The sequence below is a fragment of the Carettochelys insculpta genome, chromosome 2 (assembly GCF_033958435.1).
Source record: "Carettochelys insculpta isolate YL-2023 chromosome 2, ASM3395843v1, whole genome shotgun sequence".
NCBI classification, from domain to species: Eukaryota; Metazoa; Chordata; order Testudines; family Carettochelyidae; genus Carettochelys; species Carettochelys insculpta.
The window spans coordinates 159,572,990-159,593,715 of NC_134138.1; the positions used below are offsets into that span (position 1 = coordinate 159,572,990).

The 20,726-nt window shown below is 39.7% G+C and overlaps 1 protein-coding gene across 2 annotated transcripts in view; it reads left to right on the plus strand.

The window, feature by feature from the left end:
- Positions 1-20,726, plus strand: part of GABBR2 (gamma-aminobutyric acid type B receptor subunit 2) — a 776,613-nt gene that overhangs the window by 522,332 nt on the left and 233,555 nt on the right. For both annotated transcript variants that reach the window (XR_012644212.1, XM_074985985.1), the window contains exons 9-12: positions 400-480; positions 5,848-5,998; positions 6,476-6,608; positions 17,534-17,641. Coding sequence is in view for 1 of the 2 variants with exons in the window: in XM_074985985.1 (XP_074842086.1) it covers positions 400-480; positions 5,848-5,998; positions 6,476-6,608; positions 17,534-17,641 (473 nt within the window). In the remaining variant the exon portion in view is untranslated. The remainder of the gene's footprint in view (positions 1-399; positions 481-5,847; positions 5,999-6,475; positions 6,609-17,533; positions 17,642-20,726) is intronic.

A 20,726-nucleotide genomic window follows, 5' to 3' on the forward strand; every position in this document is an offset into this window, starting at 1 on the left:
CAGGAGGGTTTAAATAAGGGACTGTCTTCTTAAAAACAGGAGTCTGGTCCCCTGAAGTTTGGAGTAATAAAAGTTGTTCCTTTCAAAGTAAAATTGTTTGCTTCATATGCAAGTTAATATTGAGTGACACCTTAACAGACACACATTGTCAAACATACCTTTGTGTTTCTCTAAAAGTTATATATATATATATATGTATACACACGCACGCACTAATAACCATCCAGTGTGGCACTTGGCTTTAATGATTCATATTCCTTAGGTATATTTCTTTTTATGAGCGGCCTTTTTTTGTGCTGTCTTGAATATAAATGTAGCAGCAACAAGAAAGGGAAACAGTGACATTATTGAGAAGATGTGAACTGACATAAACAATCCTACTTGTTTGTTTCTTTGCAGATAGAAAGGAAGTGAAGGTGGGAGAGTATAATGCTGTAGCTGATACACTGGAAATAATCAACAACACCATCAGGTTCCAAGGTAGGAGAGGAAATGGAAGAGATCCACAGCAGTTATATGGATTGCAATGTAGTTCAAAGTTCATGCTTTATACGAACACATTTTATTAGCCTGGTACTGAAAAAAAAATATTATAAAATCATAGGCTGAAGGGAGTAGGACCAGTATCACATGCTTGATGTTTCGTTGTGTTATGCAGGCTCTTAAAAGCTACAAAAGGAGAGATCTAAAAGAATGTAGCAACATTTTGAATTGAATTATATTGTTAGTTTTTCTCATTACATCTTGTGCCAATTGTAAGTGATTTGTCAAAATGGATATTCTTCACTGGGTAAGATCAGTGAGTTTCAGAATATGTTTTTTCTTTCATGTTTGCACTTCCAAAATGCTTTAATTTCATTCCTATGTCACCTCCACCAAGCAGTCTCACTAGCATGGTGTGTGTGTAAATAATATGGAAGTTACATTTCTTTTAGGTTTTGTATGTATATGGCTGGGTCTACATTTGCCCCCAACTTCGAACAGGGCATGTTGATCAGGGTGATGGGAGATTACTAATGAAGTGCTGTGGTGAATATGCAGCACTTTATTCGGTTAATCCTTCCCCGAGGCAACTTCAAAGTGTCAAACTTAGAAGTGCCAGGATGCAATTTTGGGTAGTAAAGGCACTTTGACACTTCAGAGTTGCTGTGGGGGAGAATTAGCCTAATGAAGTGCTGCATATTCACCATAGCACTTCATTAGTAATCTCCCGTAGCCCTGATTACCATGCCCAGTTCGAAGTTGGGGGTGAGTGTAGACATAACCTGTGCCTTTGAAATGTGCCTGTCATTTTGAAATATTTCAGCATCCTTGTACTGGTTACAGGAGGAGTAAGGGATGCTTCAAAAGAGCGCATTGTTTTGACATTTGGCTGTTTAGACAGCACCAAATGCCGAAAGTGCATGTTTTGAATAAACTCAAAATATGATACACAATTTGCATAGCGCAAATAGCGTGTCTTATTTTGAGTTTAGGGTGCCCTGTAGGCATAGCCATCTTGAGCTCTGCAAAGATTTATTAATGCTGGACTGACATCACAAAGTAGCATTAACCTTGTTTTCATAGGCCCTTTAAGAATCTCCCCAGCATAAGGGATTGCTTGGGTGATACAGAACTGGCACATTCTTCTTCTCCCTATGCCACAGCAGAAGCTGTGTGGCCAAGACACCCACTTAATCTCTGACTGGTGGAATGGCCATTCTTTATGGGTCTGGGGAAGCTGATGCTACTTCCTAGCTCAGAAAATCAGGAGCACAGGATCTGGCCCATCACATGATCAGAAGACCAGCCAGATGTTTCTTTAAAAGCCCTCATGTAACATTACACCACTTGATCAGCCAAATACTGAGGTCCCATTGGGAAATGTATGCAAGCCACATTCAGGGAGACAAAACATCCAGAATATTTTGAAGTATTTTTCCAAGTTAATTTTCCTACAAAATCATAGAATTATATCCATAAGTTTTGTGCTTGTTTTTGAATGGCCTTAGAATGGTGGTTTGGGGATTTATCCTGTAAGACATGATAGATATGCAGCTTTGTCTTTTTACTTTTTTTCCCAAATCCTATCCCTTTTGATGCTCATCTTATTTCAGTCAGCAATTAGAGAGGTAGAATAGCGTGTTAATCCGTCCCCAGTTGCATCTGTTAAATGAAAACAACCATGTTTCTCAAAAATTGGAAAATGCAGTTGTGGCTAAATAGGAGAAAGAATTTGCTGCACTCTGTGTGGTCAGGTTTCAATCACTGAAACAGCTTTAAAGGAGAAAGGCGTACGGCAGGAAGGGTGGTCTTGTCACTGGGATTCAAAAAACATGGTTCATTTCTTGATTGTACTTTGGACTTGTGGTGTGACTTCTGTCATGACTACTTAGATTGTAATTATGTAAGGCAGGGATTGCCCCTAACATTGTGTTTATATGCAGCAGGCTTTTATCATATGTTCTCTTTTTTTCCAAATACAATGCATGTAACAAAATATGAGAATCTTCATACTATACAAAATAAGTCAGAGGCGGTGATGGTAAAGGAAGGAAGGGAAAGCAATATATCAAAGTTTACTAATGAAGCACTGAAATACATATTCAGAGCCTCATTAGCATGCAGGCGGCCACGGCACTTCAAAATTGGCACGGCTCGTCCAGACGGGGCTCCTTTTCGAAAGGACCCGGCAACTTCGAAGTCCCCTTATTCCTATGAACAGATGTGAATAAGGGGATTTCAGAGTTGCCGGGGTCCTTTCGAAAAGGATCCCCGTCTGGACGAGCCGTGTCAATTTCGAAGTGCTGTGGCCGCCCGCATGCTAATGAGGTGCTGAATATGTATTTCAGCACTTCATTAGTAAGCTTTGAAATGGCCATTTGCATGGCCATTTCAAAGTTTTTGGCTAGTGTAAACGTAGCCTAGGGGTTGCAGATCACTGACTTAAAAACTCAGCCCAAATTGTTTTGAACTTCTCGGCATTCTCCTTCCGTGGAATGCCAGTCATCCATTAGCTGAAAGGTCAGCTCCATCACTGAGAAGGAGGTTTTTTAGTTGCTAAAACTGTATGCTGGGACCATGCCATCTTGTGAATGGTTAACACCTAGGTAACAGGAACATGCCCAAGAATGAAACTTACTTTCAGGTTACTAACAAGGGCATTCAGGATCAGAACAGGGGCAAACATGAGGCGAGAGGTAGCTGAGGAATGCACAGTCATGTCCAGGCCAGGGTTAATACAAAGGGTGAGAGTCCAAATCAGGTTTCAGGGGCTGAGGCAGTAAGCAAAGTCAAGCCAGAAATTTAAGAGCAAGCAGTTCAAGACTGGTCCTGGCAGCTACAGAGGTGCCACATTGTTTTCCAAATACTTCCTGGAGTGCCCCTTGGACTTACATAGACAGAGAGCCAATCAGGAGCTATTAGGTTGCATCTGTCACATCTTAGAGATGGAACTTCCCAAGGGCTATATCCATAACAGGTCAACAGAAGTGGAGCACAAACTAAATACAGGTGCTGCTGGGTGGCAGCCTGGAGAGGTCAGTTGCCTGGTAAGATAGTAGACCTGGGTCATGCAGCCAGGGCCCTTTAAACTCATTGAGAAGGGCTCCAACTTTGTATCCTCTGTAAAATGTATGTGTTGACACACCTCATTCCAGAAATCCCTGATATAGGGGCTCTCCTGAAACACACAAGCTAACATAGCATACAGGGAAATATGTTTCCAACAGTAGTCAGCATTTGTTGGCCCCATTACATTTACCTATGTGTGGCCAGCAGATTCAAAAAAGTGTCTTTTGGTGAATAAGCTGTAGTCTCAAGTCCATAGTTGCTTTTAACATTAGATTCAAGTGGTATTCCATTGGTTTGATGAAAGGTATGTAACCCAATCTCTAACTATGCAGTGGTGTTGTGGCCAAGCCCCAGAATATGAGGGAGATGAGAAGGGTAAGGTTATGTCTTTCACTGGACCAACTCCTGTTGGTGAGAGAGACAAGATTTGAAGCTCCTCAGAGCTCTTATTAAGGTCAAAGTGTCACGGCTAAATACAAGGAGGTTGTACAGCACCTGATGTCGTGGGGACATGAGTATCAGTAGAGGCCTTGAACATGAGTGTAGTATTGTAACAATAGAGAGAGAAAAAACAAGTTTTGCTCCATGTCTTTCACATCCTCGAGAGCCCAGACAGACAATATTGCATAACACAGTTTGGCCAATATTGACTTTATCCACCATGCAGTTTAAACAACCACAAATATTTTTTTTTGATAAATAGAAATGGCTCTGATTCTAAATTGTGGTCCAGTTGCTTCTACAAGAGTGGCAAAGATTCAGAACCAGATTCTCATTCTTGATCCAGACCTTTTGTGTACAAAGAGGCACAGAGGCAGGAAAGCTTGATTTCATTGGCCAATTGGATATTCCTCATGTATAGGTGTCCCTGGGTAGTAAAGGGCTGACTGCTAGGTTACTCTTTTCTCTGCCCCCATCATAGGGGTATTTTAGGCTATCATGACATGACCATATTGGCACTGGCCTCCATTAATCATTGGCTCACATGCTTTTGGGGTCATCGCCACCTGTCCTCAACATTACTGGGAAGGTTCTGCTGTAAAACTGGCCCTACTACAGGAACTTTAAATGGGTCGATGGCAACTCCCTCCACAATTGATAACTGATGTTATGAATTCACTTATTTTACTATTATTAATATCCCATGTGAGGCTTTCTGGGAAGGGTTAAACGTAAGAGCCATGGTAGGAGAACCTCACAATGTCTGAATGAGTTAAACTTAACTGCGTGGAACGAAAGCCAAAGTGTTCAAGTTCGATGCAGAAAAGTGCTGAGCAGCTCCAGGCAGGAGTTTAACTGAGGAAGTGCAAACCCTACATCTCCTTTTCCAGCCACTCTCATGGGATTCTGTGGCTTCTGGGTTCATGTACATGTGAACATGCTCCTCCTTTTTGGGTCCAGCCAAGCCTGCCTCCAGTGTGGCTTTTTGCACTGCCGTATATGGAATTGTCTTGGAAATCTTTTCCACCATGAAGAGATAGAACGGAACCCCTTCTGTGTGGCTGAAGTAATATGAAGAGGACCTTTCACCACCCCTCTGCACCCAGATGAATGGCAGCTGATATGGAAATAGAGAGAGCTGTTATTCTCCATCTCAAAATTACTCTTTGTGTGAAGCCAGGTTACAGCTAGTTACCATGGGAGATGGCAGGAGTGGGGTGTAATGACTTTGACTGACAACTCAAGCATACGTTCTGAAAAATGGATTTTAATGTGTTTGCAGAAGACTTATCACACTCAAGGCCATATTCTTCCCCATACGTATGGCAGCACAAAGGAACTGCAAGTTGCTTTTCTTTTGGGTCAGTCCTTACTCAGTGACAAAATATTGGGCCAATTTTTAAGTATTCACTCAGTATGTGGGCGAATTGCTAGTGATTTCAGTTGTATAAGGATTTACAGGACCCCAGTAAGGTTTTCAGGATTTGACTAGCTGTAAATAAAGGCAGACTAGGGAAGAATAGTCTTAGTCTGTGACTACTTGGGTCATCTCCAATTCAGAAAAACATGTAAGCATGTGTGTAGCAGTGTGTATTTGCTTTCCTGGGTAAGGATGGCAGTAACCATAAGCTTTAACACTTTGTTGAACTGGAGCTTTCTCGTTCCAACAGGGTAGTACATCATTTCGGAAGTTTTGGCCATCTAGTATGTCTCCTTTGGAGTAAACAGCTTTACCTCATGAATGAATATGGCCCATTGTCTTTTTACATCTTCTGTGGCTAATTGTAGTCATGTGAAAAAATATGTCCCTTCAGTCTTCATGTGGGCTTTAGACAATTTTTCTTGAAATTTTAGGGTTGGAGCCTCCAAAGGACAAAACTATCATACAGGAACAGCTGCGCAAGATCTCCTTGCCTCTCTACAGTATTCTTTCAGCCCTCACTATCCTAGGAATGATCATGGCCAGTGCTTTTTTGTTCTTTAACATCAAAAACAGAAATCAGAAGTAAGTAATGTACATTATCTTTTCATTTTTCCCTTTTTTCTTTTAATATATTTAAGTACCTCGTTTGTGGACACTAAAATGAGGGAAAGAGAAAATGTTGTTTGCTTTAGTTGAAGTTACTGTATAACAACTTTGTGCTGAAAGATGTCAACTAGCCATTAGATCAAATCCTTTTATTCTGTTTGAAAAATTAATCTTTTCCACTGTGTGTTATTAGCATAAATCCTAGCTAATTAACCAATGTGTAAAGTATGGAGTAGCTTTAGCAGAGATCAAAAACCCGTAACAATTAATATGCTTATCCAAACTTCTTTGGAAAGCAACAAATTAATTTTCATATTTCTAGATTTCCAGTAGAATTCCACAAGTAGGGTTGGCCATCTGTTTAATTAATTTTATAGGAAACTGTTTATTATAATTTGAGTCATCTAACTGTTGTCTTTTTCTATTTAATGCACCATCTGCATCTTTCTGTAGGCTAATAAAGATGTCCAGTCCCTACATGAACAACCTTATTATCCTGGGGGGGATGCTTTCCTATGCATCTATTTTTCTTTTTGGCCTTGATGGATCCTTTGTCTCAGAAAAGACGTTTGAGACACTATGCACCGTAAGTAATTTCAGTTTCTCTAACTTGAGAAGTTCTTGGAAAAAGCTTTACATTGATGCTTTTACTTCTCTTACCAGGATTTTCACAAATCTAGGCCCGAATTCTGAGTTGTCCAGAGGGTTGAGGGTGCTCAGAAATTCTCAGATTTGATCTATGGCTCTAGTCTTAAATGAAACTGAACTTCTAAATTTTGAAATTATATATTTGTTAGTTGTTGAAAGCTGTCTATGTAGAAGGGCGCCTAGTCAGAAGTGTGGTCTGTTCCGATTTTCTGAGCATACGTGTTTTCTTTGTCAATTAAACACTACTGTGTGTTTCATGATTGTAGATTACTACAAAACTTTTTACCAGTCCTCTCTGAACCCAAAAGAAGTCCATTTGACTCAAGTATTTTGGAACTGTTTTCAACCAACTATCACTGACTCCCATCCTGCAAATACTGTCACGCATGCTTAACTTTACACAAGTGATAGTCCATTGATCTTAGTGAAAAGAAGTTTTCTAAGATATCTAGGCTACGGTAGGGTAGGACTGGGATTGTAAATTTAGGACTTGTCTTTATGCAGAATTTCACAAGTTAAGGTACAATTTTAAAAATCAATCAAGTTGAACCCGTGCAAAAGGCTTCTTGGATACTCGGATGCTAGGAACAAATTTTAGTTAAGCCAAAGTTAGCCACCCTAAAACCAAAATAAAATCATTTACACATGCATTTGTACCCAATTAACTAATCCAATTACATAAACTGATGCACATTCATGTATAGACAAGACTTGATACCACAGTTAAACACGGAACAAAATGGAGGTTATTGGTCACTATTGCCAAGAAGGAGTTTCCAAGTTTGTTACTTTGTGAGCCGCCCCCCCCCCCCCCGAATAAAACACGTTTCATAAGACAAGTATCTTATGGCGACTACAATTACAGTGCGACATTTTGAGTATTACTTGTCATAACATATACGGTAGAAATATTACTTTACCAAATGACTATAAACCTTTATTTAAAATTTAAAGACACAAAACTGAGGTTCTTTCTTCTGCAGCTGCAATGCTGCTGTGATGGTATTTTATATTGGTCAGATATCTTTATGACACTCAATATGGGTCTTCTTTAGAACATGGCAGGACAGATGTTCTTTCCAGTTTTCCTAAGCAAAATTCAGAAAATGTCCTTTCTTCAGGAATAAGATGTACTTTTCAAATAAGAAAGGACAGAAGAGAAATATACTTACAAGAAAGGATAAAGAAAATTCTTTCCAAAAATAACACATGATGATTAAATTACACAAAATCATTGCCACTGAACAAAACCATCAGATTGTACTCAGGCCAGTGCCAGAGAATATTACACCTAATATTTGAATTAAAATGCTTCCAGATGAATCTGTGGAAGAAATTAAAGATGATTTGGTTTATTTGGTTAGGGAGCATTTGCAGAGTATTGTGGAGATGTTTCATTTATGTAATATTCACACAGGGGTTTATGAGCCATCAGAATTTCCTGAGTAACAGAGCCCTTTCCTAAACTTCATTGATTTCTGTTCAGTTTGTTCTGATGATATAAGGCTGGCAACTTACTATCCTGGGAAGGGGCAGGTGAAGGCAAACTGGAGAAAACCAAAAGGAGCAGATTATCCTCCTGTAGGAGGCCCCAAGACCCACCCACCTCATAAGATTTCAGATGCTGAGCAGGAATATCTACATGGCTATTTTTTACAGCCTGACAATTTCAAATACACAGACCCAGACTCTTCCTATCCACATGGCTGCTTTGGCTTCCAGCAGTGGCTCTTCTGGAAGCCAGATTAAGCGGAAATATGCAAATGAGTCACAAGATATTTAAATATGTGCCTCATGTGCATTTCCAATTGGTTGCATTTGCATGCCCCTTCCAAAAGGGAGGGGCTGTATAGACGCAGCTTCATAGATTAGTGAAACATGATTTCCTTTTACAGAAGCCGTGTTGACTTTTGTCCAACAATTTATGTTCTTCTGTGTGTCTGATAATTTGATTCTTTACTATCGTTTCAACTTATTTGCCTGGTACAGACATAAGACTTACTGGTCCATAATTGCCAGGATTGCTTCTAGAGCCTTTTTTAATATTGATGTTACATTAACTGTCTTCCAGTCATTGGGTATAGAAGCTGATTTAAAAGAGAAGTTGCAAACCACAGTTAATAGTTCCGCAATTTCATATTTGAGTTATTTCAGAACTCTTGGGTGAATGCTATCTGGTCCACTGTTAAGTGTATCAATTAATTCCAAAACTTCCTCTACTGATACTTCAATCGGGGACAATTCCTCAGATTTGTTACCTACAAAGGACAGCTCAGGTTTGGGAATCTCCCTAACATCCTCAGCCATGAAGAGTGAAACAAAGAATTCATTCAGTTACCCCATAATTACTTTATTTTCTTTGAGTGCTCCTTTTGTATCTTGGTCGTTCAAGGTTGTTTAGTAGGCTTCCTGCTTCTGATATACTTAAACATTTTAATTTTTTTGCTAGCTGTTCTTCAAACTCCTTTTTCGCTTTTCTTATTACATTTTTACACTTAATTTAGTAGTGTTAATACTCCTTTCTATTTTTCTCACTAGTATTTGACTTCCACTTTTTAAAAGATGCCTTTTTATCTCTGACTGCTTCTTTTGCGTGGCTGTTATGCCACAGTGGCTCCTTTTTGGGTGTGTTACTGGCTACATCCACACTTTTGAAAGAGGAATGCAAATGAGAGAAATCAAAAATGCAAATGAGATGATGATTTACATAGCTCATGCTTCATTTGCATAATCTCTTTTTGAAAGAAAAAAAGCAGTGTAGATGTGGCTGTTTTGAAAATAAATCCCATTTTTGAAATAATCCTAATTCCTAATTTTTCTAAGAATAAGGGGTTTTTTTGAAAACAGGGTTTATTTTCAAAAGAGACACGTCTACACTGCTTTTTTCTTTAGAAGGAATCTTTCAAAAAGGTTATGCAAATGAAGCATGAAATATATAAACCGATGCCTTATTTATATTTTCACTTTCCCTTATTTGCATTCCTCTTTTAAAAGAGGAATGCAAGTGTAGACATAGTCACTGTGTTTTTTAATTTGGGGTATACATGTAAACTGGGCCTCTGTTATGCTGTCTTTGAAAAGTTTCCATGCAGCTTGTAGGGATTTTACTTTTGTCACTGTTCCTTTTAATTTCTGTTAAACTAACCTCCTCATTTTTGCATAGTTCCCCTTTCTGAAATGAAATGCCACAGCATTGGGCTGCTGAGATGTTCTACCCACCACAGGAATGTTAAATGTTGTTATATTATGGTCACTATTTCCAAGCAGTCATGTTACAGTTACCCCTTGGACCAGATCCTGCACTCCACTCAGGACTAAATCAAGACTTACCTCTCCCCTTGTGGGTTCCTGTATGAGCTTCTCCAAGGAGCGGTCTTTTAAAGCATTGAGAAATTTTATGTCTGCATCTCGTCCTGAGGTGACATGTACCCAGTCAACAGTGGGATAATTGAAGTCCCTTACTATTATTGAGTTTTTTATTTTATTTTATTAGTTCCTCTCTAATCTCCCTTAGCATTTCCTAGTCACTATCGCTGTCCTGGTCAGGTGGTCAATAATCTTTCCCTACTTGCTATATTCTTAATAGAGCATGGAATTACTAGCCACAGAGATTCTGTGGAACGTTATGATTCATTTAAAATTTTTACTTCATTTGATATTTACATTTTCTTTCACATATAGTGCCACTCCCCCACTGGTGTTTGTTTGGGGTTTTTTTGGGGGGGAGGTTGCCTTTTTTTTCAGATCATCATCATTTTTGATGATGATGATCTGAAATATAGCAAAACAGTACTTTGATTAAATGTGCAGAGTAGTAAATGGTAAATAGTAAATAGTTGAATAGCAAAACAGTACTTTGGTTAAATGTGCAGAATAATCAGCAAGTGTTCCTGAGAAATACTGAATAATGAGAAATACTGCAAAGAGGCAAGATTTTTATTTTCAATCTTATAGTCACCATGGTATCTGAGCACAAGATAAGTTGGAAATATGAATTGAAATGAAATGTGGTGCAAAATGGGAAAATGCGAGTCCATGGAAAAAGTAATTGAGATAACAGCTATGTAATGGTTGAGAAAGTTTTGGAAAGCAGAAATATCACGAAGATGTGTGTCTCCTAAATACTGAATTGATGTGCACACTGGAAATAATTAAGATAGAATAAAGTACTACATTTAACAATATATGGACTTCTATAACACTTTCCATTAGAGGATGTTTCAAAGTACTTTATAAACAATTAAATTAAACTTAGTAATGCCCCTTTGAGCTAGCTGCTGGGGTCATGGTGGGTTGAGAAGTGTAATGTGTCTCTAAAGGTAGATTTTGATCCCTGATTCCCTCAAAATGGGCTTGTCTACACTACCACCTTCCTTCGAAGGAAGGATGGTAATTAAGGTGTTGGGAGTTTACTAATGAAGTGCTGCCGTGCATAGGCAGCACTTCATTAAGCAAATTCCCCCCCGTGGCAACTTTGAAGTTTTAAACTTCGAAGTACCAGCACGCGTCTAGTTGCGACTCACCCGCCAGTACTTCAAAGTTCCGGGGCAACTTCAAAGTCCCTTACTCCTCAAAATTTTGGAGTTTAAAACTTCAAAGTTGCCACGGGGGGTTGGGGGGTGGAATTTGCTTAATGGAGTGCTGCCTGTGCATGGCAGCACTTCATTAGTAAACTCTGAACACCCTAATTACCTTCCTTCCTTCGAAGGAAAGTGGTAGTGTAGACAAGCCCAATGAGCAGCTAACTGCCCCTCAACCTGTGTGGTAGATGTATAATTGCCATTACTCTCATCCCGGAAGATGTGAATTGGGGGTTGGGAGACCATCGGTCCTATTGGGCGGGATGGTCCTGTATTTGGGATGCCAAAAAGGTGTCCTGACTTTTTTTTTAAAAAGGGACTTATTGTCCCATTCCTGACCCCCCCTCACCCACCCACCCATCCTCGGGGAACCAGGGGGAGCGTGGGCAGCTGCTGCTTCCCCAGGACTCCCAGGGATCACTGGCAGCTGCTGCTTTCCCAGGGATCCTGGGGAGTGTTGGCAGGTGCCACCTCCTTCCTGTCTCGCTGGGGCTTGAAGGAGCTACCCCTTCTCTCCCCCTTTCTCATATTTGGGACAGGGAGATATGGTTGCCCAAATCGGGAGGAGGGTGTAAAGGAGCAAGTTGTAACTCTCTGACCCAGCGCTTCTATACCAACCCACAAATAGTTTGCATCAGCTTTGGGGATGCTGTGAAGTAGTCTGAAGAAGTGGGTCTGTTCCACAAAAGCTCATCGCCAACTAAATCATTTTGTTAATCTTTAAAGTGCTATATTTCTGCTGCTTTGTTTTGTCAGACTGATGGAATGAGACTTACTGCACATATTGGCTACATCTACACTAGCCAAAAACTTCGAAATGGCCATGCAAATGGCCATTTCAAAGTTTACTAATGAAGCAGTGAAATACATATTCAGCACCTCATCAGAATGTGGGCGGCTGCCGCGCGGCTTGTCCAGATGGGGCTCGCTTTCGAAAGGACCCTGGCTACTTCGAAGTCCCCTTATTCCGATTAGCAGATGGGAATAAGGGGACTTCGAAGTAGCTGGGGTCCTTTCGAAAAGTAGCCCCTTCTGGATGAGCCGCATCAATTTCGAAGTGCCGTGGCCGCCTGCATCCTAATGAGGTGCTGAATATGTATTTCAGCTCTTCATTAGTAATCTTCGAAATGGCCAGTTGCATGGCCATTTCGAAGTTTTTGGCTAGTGTAGACCCAGCCATCCCGTGTAGGAGCAATTAGCAAACAGTTTATCATGATGCTTAGCAATGACACACTTAATCTTGATTGTCCTACTTGATAGGCAAGGAGAATCACTCCTCCTGACCAAGCTCAAAGCAGCCAACTCCCCCACCCCCTGTTATAAAGCAAAATTTGCCTATTACCTTTGTGGCATGGGATACAGACATTAGCAATAGGATTAATGCACTGGGCAATTTAGAAACCTACAGTCTTGACAAGAACTGGTGCCAGGTCTGCCTGTGACACAGTGAAAACTTCTGAAAATCAGGTCCTATATTACCTGGCTTCAGCTCAGTTGTTACAGGGGACAATAAAGGTCAACTAGCCTCCATATGAGCAAGGTTTTCATGAATGAAATACAATATCACCATCAGAGAGAAACTAATGTGCTCTACAGGATAGCTGTTTCTAAAATATAATTTAAATTTTTCTTTACAAAATCTAATATGTCATCTTGTGCTCTGGCTCAAAGAAACCTAGCTATACTATTAAAGTTTGGGAAAAGTGCCTGGCAAAAATAAAACATAAGTACTGTGACATCTGAACCAATTATATATTGTTTTGGCTGTTGTCATTACCAGCTGAAAATCTGTCTCACATTCAAAACTATGAGGACATAAGAGCAGGCATATCTCTGTCTTGTATTTGATGTCTCACCCCCCACCCCCTGCCCTGCCCTGCCCTGCCCTGCCCTTTGTTCTCTCCTCTTACGCTTGGCAGATATTTCTTTATTCTTTCCAGGTTTTTATAGGTGCTTCATTTTCTTTCCCTCACGTTTAGTTATTGTGATGGGGATTTTCGGTAGCACCAAAGATTGTACTGTATGTTGCAGAGCGACTGGCCCCTGGGAGTGAAGTAGGTCAGTACCACCTGTTGCAGGAGGGTGTGCACATTTAGCCAATTAAGCGATTGGGCTGCAGCTGGGTGCAATAGGGAGCCAAAAGAGATGTGGTGAGTTGCAAGAGGCTGTAAGCAGAGTTGCATGAGTAGGTGAGAGCTTCTACAGACTGTGCTTGGGACTTGGGAGAAAGCTGAAGGCTGGAGAGAACTTAGCAGGGTTTTCTGGAAGATGTTCTCAGGCCAAAGATCCTGGGTGGAAGGCAGGAAGAACAGTAAAGGGGGGTTGCTTTCTAGCTGTATGTTATAGAACTGAGGGCTGGGGAGTAGCAGCAGAACTTACCTGATGATCTCTTCAGGCCTGAAGAACTTCTCATAGAAGAGCTATTGGGGTTGGGAGTCAGACATGTTTCTTTGGCTAAAGAGGAACAGAGAAAGTCTGGTGGGATTCTTGCTGGCCAGATTAGGATTATGCTTTGGTAGGAAGAGCTGTGTTGGTTGTACTAGAACAAGAAGGGATTGCTAGAGACTTTGGGTGTGGTCAAAGGTGCTAGTGTGTGATCTTAATGGCTGTTTCTAGTGAGATGACCAACTATATGTGCTTGTAACTTAGTTGTGGACTACTTGTGCAGTGTTTCATGAGGAGGGTAGTACTGCATCAAGAGGGTTTGCATACAATTACAGGGGCACTGTGAAAAGGGAGACTGAGGAAGGTTTGCCTGTCATGCTGTGGGAGGTCGCACCAGATGTGGTGGCCCTATAACAAATACTAAATTCCCACTGAATTTCAGTGACACTTGAGAATCAAATTATGTTAGGCTCCTTTTTAAAAATAAAATCATGATTTCTGTTTTCTTTCAGCCAGCCTTCTTATATCTTTCTTGCTGTCCTGTTTTTCTTTTCTACATTTTTAATTCAATCTATATGTTTGTATCACTAGTTCCACTACTTAACCCTCTGTGGAGCTCACTTAAGGCTTCATCTCTCCATTATTTAAGTTAGAGAGAGTTCTCCAATTGACTGGAATGAGAAAATTCAGCTTTTATCTTGATAGGTCAAATTACCCCCAAACAAATTATAGGGATTTTAAAATTACAGCATTTTAAAGCTAAATGGATGCTCCATATGCTGAAGGAAGTACATGCTGGGCTCACCAGAGACCATAGAGTGGTAGTTTGTTATTCACATTTATTTATGAAATAGTTGTTTTACTCTGTGCTTTATGACTGATAGAAAAATGCAACTTTTTCTTTTACATTAAAACCTGTTTTCATTTTAAAAATTATCCTCATGTCCTTGGCTGCAGAGATCTCATTTTGAACAAATTATTTTAATTCATAGGGTTTCTACTATATTAGTAGGCTATGCTATAATCCAAATCATAACCTTTTTGAACTGAGCATAGTAAAAGTAACACTTTCTGAAATGTGACCATAATTGAGTGTATTAGTATCCCCAAAGACAATTGGTCTTTCAGTAAAGACAAAAAAGAACTTTATTAGTGGTATTAAAATATCATGATCTGCCAAAAATCAGTTTTGTACACAAAAGGATTGAATATTAATAACACATTTGGAAATTACATTATCACATGTTAATAAAACATGGCTTTAAATATTGGGTGCCAAATAAAAAAGAAATCACAAAGCAGTAGCCTGAAAATTGTGGTCTGAGGTAGCTTTTTTCAGAACCATTTAGAGTGGTTTTAACTTGGCTGTACTGAAGTTAATGGCAAAACCACAATCTATAGATACATCTCTGCATATTTTGTACATTTTGATATCTTTCTGTTTTGAATACTGTTCTCCAAAAACTCTTACCCACAACATCCTATTCACCTTACATATTTTGGTCTCTGCCTGGTCATGTGTACAGCAGGTCTTTCTGCATGGAAATCTGTTGGTAGCCATTATGATAGCAGTTTTCAAGTAATTACAATAATGTTACAAGGAGGAGGGAGGAAAAAATGTTCTCCTTGGCTTCTGAGCATAAGACAAGAAGCAGTGGGCTTAAACTGAAACAAAGGAGGTTTAGGTTGGACATTAGGAAAAAATTCCTGTCAGGGTGGTTAAATGCTGTAATAAGTTGCCTAAAATGGGTATCCAAAGAGTGGACATAGCATACAGATGGCTTTTTAGCTGTTTTTGTTATTTTGTATCCTTAAGAATTAACATTAAAATAGAAGCAAACATGGAGGAAGAAGGCTTTTCTATCTTTGGTTTTAGAGATGTGTTCTCATTTTCTGAGTTGACAAGATTACATTTAGATGGCAAGCATTTATATGTAATTGAAAGGGAAGTGGCACTAGATTGAAGGCATGTGCCTCCTTTCCTCCCTCATTATTCTTTGCTTTGGTCTCCTTCCCCTGATGACACAGGTATGTTCCCTTTTCACCTGTCATCAGACAAACCACCCTTGATGTCACCTGCCTTACAAGCTGCCATCCCATATCTGTTCTACCCTATTTCTCTGAGCTTATTGAATGTGCTGCATGCAGCTACTACCTTTTGAGTTCCTCTCCTCCAGTTCCATTCCTGACATCCTCCAGTCTGGTATCCATCCTGTCCACTCCAATAAAATTATTTGCATTTTAAGTCTCAAAGAACTTCTTCTTTTCCATATCTCCTCCTTAATGGCTGCGTGGTCTTCGCTATTCCTAATGACTTCCTACTTAAAACCATACCCATCGTTGATTGTGAGGCATTTTCTCACATGGGGTGTGTCTACACTTGCATTCCTCTTTTGAAAGAGGTATGTAAATAAGGTAAGTAAAAATGCAAGTGAGGCATGGAATTGCATATTTTGTGCCTCTTTTGCATATTCTAGTTTCAAAAGAGCATCTTTTGAAAGAAGATAGAGCAGTGTCTACACTGGCTTTCTTTCAAAAGCTCTTCACAGTAGAATTTGCAAATGAGGTGCTGAGTATGCAAATTTATGCCTATTTGCATACCTGTTTCGAAAGAGGAATGCAAGCATAGACGCACCCATGGTTCTTGTCACTTTCCTCCTACCTCTATTTTTTCCATTAGGGTGTGTCTACAGGGACACAAATCTTCAAAATAGCCATGCTAATGGCCATTTTGAAGATTACTAATGAGGCGCTGCACTGAATATTCAGCACCTCATTAGCATTAGGACGCTTCCGGCCGTGGCACTTCAAAAGCACCGTTTTTGAAAGCGCACGGCTTTGCGCAGCTACAAGGGGGTACTTTTTGAAAGGATCTGCACCTTTCGAAATTCCCTTATCCCGCTCACTGATTTGGAAAAAGGGATTTTTGAAAGGTGTGGGTCCTTTTGAAAAGGACCCCTGTGTAGCCACACTGAGCCGTGCGCTTTCAAAAGCGGCACTTTTGAAGCGCTGTGGCCGGAAGCATCCTAATGCTAATGAGGCTCTGAATATTCAGTTAAGCTCTTCATTAGTAATCTTTGAAATATGGCTATTTTGAAGATCTCTGCCCGTGTAGACACAGCCTTATTGTTTGTAAGACCACCATCTTCTCAATTACTAAATACCACAAAAGGAGGTGTTACATCTTAGAGAGAGGACCAAGTTAGTATCTTCCAACTTCTATCTGTATGGAACTTTTTTAAGATATGATCTTTTTTTTTTCCCTGGACTACCAGTCTCTTGTTCAGGCACTCATGTCTTGCCTACTCTAATCTCCTCTTATCTAGCTTTGATGCTATCCACATTATCCTAATAGTAACATTTTGAATGTACTTAAAGGACCAGTCTTTCTCATCCTCCACCTCCTGTTCTGTGTCCATCTTTCTCTGCATCAAACACCCCTTCCTTGCCATTAAGGCCATTCACCATTTAGTTCCATGCAATCAAATTCACTAACTAGTTGAGCAATTGACTGCTACAGCTCCACCAAAGATGCAGGCCTTGAGAGCCCTCGTTTGTTAGAGTAGAATAGGGAAGAGGGAGAGTCTTCAAAGGGAAAAGTGGAGGGATCGAATTCAGCTCTGTGTGTGTGTGTGTGTGTGTGTGTGTGTGTGTAAAAAGAAAAATGGAGAGAGGGGATTTATTGATTTGAAGTTAATATTTCTAAAGTATACAATAAAAATTGAGAACTTGTTCTATTACTTTAGGAAACAAAAATTAATTTAACAAGCAATTTCCAAACTTTCTTTCTCTAGACACAACAGGGTTTTTAGGGTTCTCAGGTTTTAATTTGAGAAGTTTCAAACATTAAAACTACATGTAGAAAAACTAAAAGACTCTCCCTTTGATTATATCTTAGGTCCGGACCTGGATTCTTACAGTGGGCTACACAACTGCATTTGGAGCAATGTTTGCAAAAACCTGGAGAGTTCATGCAATTTTCAAAAATGTAAAAATGAAGAAAAAGGTGAGGAAACGACAGTTCCTATCACAGATTTGATGATGCTGTCATATGCACTATTGTTATATCCCTGGAAACCCATAATTCCACTGATGCTGTGGAACACTGCCCTGCCTTTCACAAAAATATGTTGAAATACACTGAATAAGTCAACAGGGGGGTAATTTTTAGTTTATTTGTAACTCATTTGTAGCCTCTACATCAGAGGTTCTCAGTAATCTGAGCCCTCTGTGGTGTTTCATGGAAAGAGCTATTTGGACAATCAAGCTGTGGATTTTGGGAGGGTCGGTGGGTTCAAGGGAGTGACATGTTTACAGAGTAGTTCACAAACTGTAGAAACCTTCCTGGTTTATACCCTGTAAAGTTCCTTTAGGATCCATAAATTTCTAGGGAGCAGATCCTCAACTTGTGTGAAATGTCTTGGCTCCATTGATTCCAATGTTGTGGGTGTCTGCAAATCTCCGACTGCCAGATATTGGGACTGGATGATGAGATGGATTGTTTGATTACCTGTTCTGTTCATTGAACACTGTCGGAAGACAGGATACTGGGCTAGATGGAATTTGTCCATCTTTATGGTATTAAGTTAGATTGCACCACCTGGAATATAAGTATTGCAAAAAACAAAGTGGTGTTGGTGTGGTAGGTTTTTTTTTCTTTCTCTGAGTTTGCCAGGGAGGGACAAGTTACAGTCCTTGTAGGATTTTGTTCTACTTTTGATTGCACAGGCACTTGCCACGATCATTCAGAATTGAGTCAGAGACAGATTAGGAAAAGCAGTACCATAAACATATTTTTGATCCAAAATATTTTGCAGACTTAGAAAAGTCAGGTTAGAAATATGCTAGATCAAGGTATGAACTAGTATGTGATATCTTATGTTTGGAGTCCCATCTTGTGTTTCCAATATGGTTTCTTTATCCATATGAAATATTAGATGTTTTTCTTTAAAAACAGGAGACTTGGGACACTAGCTAGGAAGGGGTCTGACATTCTACACATAATTCTTTTCCCTTTGTCTGGCTGGTGGATGTTGCCAACATCTGAACAATTATTCTGTCCGCTTGATGTCAATAGAATTGCTTGAGGTTCTGCTGCTATACCTGAAAAGCGTATTCAGCTTATCTTTATTTCTAGTATTGTATTTATATCATGGATCTAATCCTTTTCACTAAATTGTCTTTTCAGATAGTCTCGAACAAGAATCAATAATTCAATCCACAGAGCTTTCAAGAAAAACTCACTTTGCACTGTGACAATCCATTTGCCTTTTAGACAGTCAAATGGCCCCTCAACTCTGACATTCAGTGACTCTCCTCTGTTAATTATTAAATGCTGCCCTTATGCACTGACTATGTTATTCTTCAGCTAGTCATTCCCATCGGCTTGAGTAGAAATATTTACACAGCAAGGAACAACTCGAGAGAATAAGGGGTGGCAGAAACTGACCTGTAGTGAATAACTTGGTTAACCCAACCATTTATTAACAATTGTGCATTAAACACTAAAGGCTTTTTCCCCCCCAATAAAAGTGCAGTGGGAGGTTGGGATAATGTCTTCATTGCCTAAATGCTGGCCAATAAAGTGACTTATCTTGAGAGAGGCTGAAAAGATTAAGGGCATCTCAGTCAAAACTCTGGATTGCCACATAATACACCTGCCCTGTGAATTGAAATGATGTCTGTTTCAGAGTATTAATCACTTCAATTCCCTTTTCTTGTCCTTTCTTATTCTGATTTCAGAGTTTGAGAAGTACAGTCCATAAAGTGAAGACTATTTACTGACAAGCAAATGCAAATTACCTAATTAGTTCTGCACACAAAATGTTTAATTGTACTGTATTTTCCATCTTTAGTATGCCAAGATAGATAAGCTCTGTTTAAGAAGGGAGAGATGACTCAGAAACATTAAGTTCTTTTCTTGTACCATATGTTTTCCAGCATGGACAGTACAATGATATGCACTCTAATTCTACTTCAGATTTGAGAGTGGGAGTTTATTGTTGTCCCTGAAATAGAGTAACAGTAGCAGTAACCACTGAGCCAACAGCAAATACATTTGTCGTTTTCGGTCAGAGTTTAGCTAACTATAGCAGATTTTAAAAGAAAAAGAAAAGCAAAGCCTGGGTCATACACATTATAGAAAACCAAACCCATTGAAACACTAATATTTTCAACTTGACAAATAATGGATGTGCTCATACAGTGATTTAACTTTTTTATTTGCTATGTCAGAACAGATCAATCAAGCGGTACAAAATTTTTAATAATTTAAATACCCTATTGTTTAATTCTTTATGGATAGTTCTGGGTTCATCTATTCATATATGTCCAGTTTCAATAAAATGTTGCTTTTAGGTACATTACCTTGTCAGTCAGCCTGGCTAATTTAGGCTGAATATCAGGACAATATTCTCAGCAGTGAAATCTATTAACGTGTAAAATAGGCTCACCATCATTCTAGAAGCCATCACTTGATTCAGCTATAGGCAGGCTGAATAAAGCAGGGAAGAGAAGATAATGTAAGGGAACTGTTCTGTATTAGGAAGGAAGACAAACAGACTAAACCATAAAGATTAGGTAAACTTGCATATCAGTAGACTTTTCTCTATCTAGAATATGAATTTATATTCAAATATGCTTGTTACTGTAATGGCATTTTGTCCTGCCACCTGGAAAGTTATATGGGTTACCGTCGTCATGTACTGAGACCAGGACTGCCTATGGGAGTGGAAGGATAACAAAAGTGCCAGTTATCCCAGGACCAACAATTTAAAAGGGCCTGAGTCTGTCCTCTGCAGATACTAACTCAGCAGTAGCAGCCAGAGTCCTGGTCCCTTTAAATCATGACCAGACCTCTGTGTGGCAGATGCCCACTGGCTTCAGGGAGACGAGTCTAGAGCCTTGACCCTACTCCCAGGCCCAGCACAGTCTGTTCTCAGCCCTGGGTGTGTTACAAGTAGCTTGTGCTCAGTGGTCCATTCTAGCCATTGACTATAACACCCAATAACTAGACCATAAGGGCAGCATTCAGCAGCAGAACATATTTAACTAGAATTTTTAAGTTTCTTCCTTTCTCATGAAATTTTAAG